Raw genomic sequence first — 5,351 nt, 5'->3', positions numbered from 1 at the left:
CTCAGGTAGACCAAGCCCTGAAGTTTGGTCCAGCAAGATTAGAGATTAGCTCTAAAGCACTAGAGTCAGGGGCAGGGTGAGGGCTAGAACCCAGGACTTTTTCCTCCTATACAGTGCCCTTCACTCCACTTTCTTCCCCTGGAAACCCTGCTTGGATTATGCAGATGAAGGGTGCAGGCTGAAGTAAACGCAGCTTCCCCAGTCTGGGTGACATTCTTATCTGAGGACTCTCCAAGGACCAGTGGGGAAGGAAAGGTGTGTGGGGAGCAAAGTCTCAAGCAAAGTCTTTGAGGTGAGACGTTTAGAAAGAGCTGGGCTACCCTGGGCTCGGCTGCCATCTTGCTATTTGTTGACATGGTTCTTGCTGTGGGGGAGCTGGAGGCCTCTCTGGACCCCCCCCATAATCAGGGGGTATGGATTGGAATCCCTGTGTCAGGCAACTATGGTATCATTCCCATCCAATTTCCCGTTCCCCTTGATTAGGAAACGGGCCCCAAGAGTTAGGCTGGAGCAGAGGCATAAGCCATGGGAACACGCAAATATTGCCCCTTCCTTCCTCCACCACACAGAGGAAATTACTCAGAAGGCAAGTTGATTCAGCCTTGGATTTAAATCAACTCATTGAGGGATTTACCTAGGAACTCCTGAGGGAATTATCTGGAAGAATTAATTCCAAGGGTAAAAGAGGGAGAACAGGCATTTAAGGTAAACCTTTACCTAGTTCACTTATCTGTCCCTTGGTCATTTTTCCAAACTTTTCTGAGAGTCTGCCACATGCCAGGCACTGGAGGGAGGGGGCTGACCACAAACTAGCCACTCAGGTTTGCTGGAATCAAGGGTCTTGAGCTCTAAGGGGCTTTTGGGATCAACTAGCTTAGTTCACTCACTTCATGGATGAAGAAGTGGAGGTTCAAGTTGAACTCTGCCTGGGGCTCACAAAGAGCCCAGGGTGGGTGGATGCTCTGACCACGTCTCCATGTGGCCTGAGCCTAAGGAGTTCTCTTGCAAGTGAGCCAAGGGAAACCTCCCAACTGGAAAGCATTATTCTGTACTGTTAAGATCACCAGCTCGTGAGCAGACGCAGAGCCTCATGCCTCCAACTGCACACCCACCACCATCACCTTAGCGTTCATTGGGAAATAAAACCCAGTGAGGCAGGCTGGGCCCCGCCTCAGTGTATCCCTGCCTTACCCCAACTCACCAACATGAAGAAGCGTTTTTGTTCTTACTATTTTTATTTTGCGCTATAAAAAGCAACAACATCAACAACCAGTAACATACTGCTTTTCTTCACATTCATATGGATTTTAGGAAATTATTGCCTTTTCCCCTGGAGAGATAACCTACAGACAAAAAAGAAGTAGTACCACATTGAGAAATCTGCAAATCCCAGAAGTCAACAGCTTGAAGACAACGCCAAGGGGCAGGGAAGAAAACAAGTGTCACCAGAGACCAGACAAGCACATGTAAGGACAGCAAGCTGGGGTGACAACCGTTTCAATGCCACTGACTCAGACAGTGGGTACCCTTTCTCTCCTGGCACCCAGTGCCACCACCTCAAAGGGGTGATTGTTGGTCTATGGTCTAAAGAACTCTTTTCAAATGACATCAGAGTTGCTTTGAGGAGAGGTGCAACGAGAAAGGTTCAAGTATGAGTAAGAATCATGCCAAAGTCCAAAGTCAGGGTAAAACCCACAGTGAAGAGGAAACCAGAAGTGTTACTGTCTCACTACTTCACCCAAATGACTCCACCTGACCCAAGACAGAGTCTCAAAAACATCTGAGCGTTCAAACAAGCATATACATCCTGTCCCTAAAACCCTGTAGGGTTACTTTCCTGACTAGGTGGTGATCAGCTTATGCCCTGAAGCGACACAGACAGATACGGAGACTGCCAAAGTTAAAAAAATAAGGTGGAAATTGTGCTTCCTTCAAAATGAATTGGCTTTGCTACTGCCTTTTCTCCTGGTCCAGCAACTACTTTCTCTCATGTTGCTGCAGGTATTTATTGCCTTATGCTTGAAATGAAAAGGCAAACTTTGAGGTGCAAAGACTGGGCAGTCCTGAGGGCAGGGGGTCTGGAAATACAGTAGTCAGCACGTGCTGTGCTCTCATAATGGCTTGGCCTTCCTTCAGTCCCAAGAACCTATCCCCGAGGTCAGTCTGAAGTTTGTTTGCAAACCTGGTGACCCTTCACTGTCCCACCAGGACAGCGGGACAGAGTGAGGTCTTCAGTATTGCACAGGTATGAAATGTCCACGAGTTAAAATACAAAATCACAGTTGTTCTTGGAGCTGGGCTGGTTTTCCCACTCTGGTCTTAGCAGGATGTGGCTGCGGCCATGGGGCTCTGGCTGAGCTCTGAGACCGTTGAGTGGGTGGGCAATGGTGCCAGCACCGAGGTAGGGAACGTGCAGTAGGAACCCTGCACGTCAGGGCTCAGTGTCTGTAAATGGGCTATGAACGAAGGGCCGGCTGCCTCCCCTTGGGAGGAGGGAGCCTGGGGGCTAGGCGCGCAAGGCAGGATCTCGGACTCATACTGTAGGAGCTGGCCCATGAAGCTGAAGTTGGGCGAGACCACACTCCTCCTCTGCTTGATGTAATCAAAGGCGTCCTTTAGGTGGAACTGCTTGGTCTTCATGAGGTAAGCCATGCAGATGGTGGGTGAGCGGGAGATCCCAGCCTCACAGTGAACCAGGACCTTGCCTCCCTTTTCCCTGACACAGTCTGGAAGAAAGAAAAGACAGTGGAAATGAGTTGGGATTGGAACTCAAAGGCAACTGGATTTAATTAAAGAATTAAAAAAAAAAGTGACCTAGTAATCAAATCATCATCCCTGCTCAACGTCTGTGGTCCCACACCAGGCTTTTGCCAGTCTTTAACCTCCACTGCTGAGGATAGACTTTAGGGTCCCACCATGATGTCTATCTCTGCGTAGGACCTTCACAATCCTTAGTTCTCCAGGATGCTTTCACAGGTTCTGCCACTGGAGGTGCTAGACCTGGAGTAACTCCTTCCTGGGGATGCCATCTTAACTCGGGTTCCATGGTTGCGTTTCGAGAAGACTTTGGAAAATCTCTGAAGCTGCATGCAAGTTTTCATTGCACATTCACATTTCCGAGAGGGTCCCAGGCTCAAAGACTGACTTGGAGAAGCAATTCCTGCCTCTCGGGGTCTGATTCTAATGGTGATGACCTAGCCCTCATCCTGATTGAGGCCTTCCATCCTCCCCGGGATCCCTGTTTGGCTGTGCCAGGGCGGGATGCTTGGCTCAGCACCGAGGGTTCCCAACCAACCAAACATACAATAAATAGTGCACAGCCACTAATTATAGCCTTGGCTAAGTAACGCTTACTAGACGGAGGATATAAATGGCTTTGGCAAACTCCATCTTGCACAACAATGGGAGTCACTGCTATAAAGCTACCACCTTCAGTTAGCATTCATTAGCTCAATATGACAAAAGCGGGGTGCCCTCCTTTTCTGTTCTACTCCTCCCCCCAAAAGAGCTCCAACTGTTAAAAATGAGCAGGGGTAAAAGGTTAAACATATATACACATCAAATAAAAAGCACAAAAAAGAGTCTTTCCAATTCCCTCTCTTGCTAGTGAGGAAACAATTACATCACAGGAAGTTAGATGTCCATGGCACTATGTAAGGCCACAGTATGCAAAAACATTTAAGATTTTGAAGGGCAAATAAAAAGTCAGTCCCCTTACCCACCTCCCTCCTCAAGTTCAAGAAATTTGCAAATGCATCTCTAAGATCTGAAAGATCCAGTTTCTGAGGAGTCAGGGAGGAACCTGGAGTCTCCCCAACAGAATGAAAATCCCAAAGGACACCCCAGGGTTCCTCATTAGAAGTGCCCCAGTCTCTGATTCAAAAGAAAAAAAAAAGTTCCTGTAAATTAGTTCAAAAGGGACTCCAAGTTCCTAGGATTATAGGGTCGTGACTCCAACCTTCTTTTGCTCCTCCACCAGCAAAAAGCTGGTAGTCTAGCTTTTAATTGGCCCAGAGCCAAATCCCAGAAAGCAAAGGGCCTACAGTGTGTTGCTTCTGGATCCCACTTCACCCCTGGGGGCTTGCCTTCTATGTGGCCCTCGGAAGCGGTCAATGCATGATTCGGCCTCAGTCCCTCCTTCCTTCAGGAGGGCAAGGAGTCTGGGGAAAAGCATCTCGTGTGCCTTCAGAATGCTGTGGGTTTGTGCGGTTGTGTATCCAGACACAATGCACACACAGGATGGGGAGGGAGGCTTCTGAGAAGTGATGGGGGCGGGTTTCATGACCTCACTGAGAAGCTATCTAGATAATTAAATAACAGGCTGAGAAGGGCAAGGCATTCCCAGGGACAGGGAGAACAAGTCAAGGGTTTCCCACCCTGACCCCATCATCTTGACTGTCTCTCAGAGACTCCAAAGGAACCATCGCAGCCCAGAGGCTCAGGGAACAGGGAGGCAGGCTCGGCCTTTTGCCTCTGGTGAGTTTCTCTGCAGGCTTCTGTGGAGTAGAGATTGTGTGTGCTGAGAAGAGGGCTCACCACGTGGTGGAAGGGGGGCCTTTAATGGCTCCCTGCACTAAGTAATCATTGCTGCACCCAGCACCGGCCTTTCTCCCTCCAACATCCCTCAGAGCACGAGGCAGGAAGATCACTGCTCAGCTTCAACAGCTATGCATGTTAAAGGGAAAGAAGGACTCTGGAAAGGGAGGCAAGCCCACAAGGATGGAGAGTGGTGGGTGCTTGCAAATCTGAGACACAAAAAAGTCAGTCCAGCCCCCAGGGGAGATGGTTGAGGGAAACAGAGATGTCCAATGAAAGAACAATCCAGCCTGCTCGAGGAGTTGGAATCCCAAGGCCCAAAGCCCTTTCTAGGCAGAGGGACCAGAGGTTTCCAGGCCTACACGATGGAGTAAATGATAACTGCCTCACGGAACGTACAAAGGATGCAAAAAGATGCCAACTTCTCTGTGCATAAAGCACAGAGCTTGAGACGAGCGCTATCTTTAGTCCCAAATCAGCTGAAAATGCAAAACAATTGCCCCCAAAGCAGTTTGCCAAAAACCGTGGAAAGCTGCCAGGGCCCTGGGGGCTCAGTGCGTGAGGAGTGCTCTCTCAGTCCTTCTGTTTGTTTTCAAAAATATCCCAACCTACGTAGAAGCAGTTTGGGTGGTTTGGGTGGTTCTTTCCCTCTCCTGCTTCCCTGGCATGGAGCATCACACACGGATGCACCCTGCTTCGCGCCCAGCCAGAAACACTAACAAGAGTGACAGAGTATTGCTATAAAATTGTAGTAATTCATTTATCTTGCAAATTAAAGCTCCTATTTTTTTTTTTTTTTTTTTTTTTTTTTGTTT

General features: G+C 48.7%; 1 protein-coding gene across 1 annotated transcript in view; it reads right to left on the bottom strand.

Annotated features, from left to right (window-relative positions):
• Positions 1–1,220: 1,220 nt before the first annotated feature.
• Positions 1,221–5,351, bottom strand: part of DUSP5 (dual specificity phosphatase 5) — a 13,569-nt gene continuing 9,438 nt past the window's right edge. Inside the window, exon 5 of the mRNA XM_024755923.1 lies at positions 1,221–2,726. Within this exon, the coding sequence (XP_024611691.1) occupies positions 2,320–2,726 (407 nt within the window). The 3' untranslated portion in view covers positions 1,221–2,319. The remainder of the gene's footprint in view (positions 2,727–5,351) is intronic.

The sequence above is a fragment of the Neophocaena asiaeorientalis genome, unplaced genomic scaffold (assembly GCF_003031525.2).
Source record: "Neophocaena asiaeorientalis asiaeorientalis breed wild unplaced genomic scaffold, Neophocaena_asiaeorientalis_V1.1 scaffold85, whole genome shotgun sequence".
NCBI classification, from domain to species: domain Eukaryota; kingdom Metazoa; phylum Chordata; class Mammalia; order Artiodactyla; family Phocoenidae; genus Neophocaena; species Neophocaena asiaeorientalis.
Note: the sequence above shows the minus strand (reverse complement) of the source record. Positions and strands in the feature narration are given on the sequence as shown.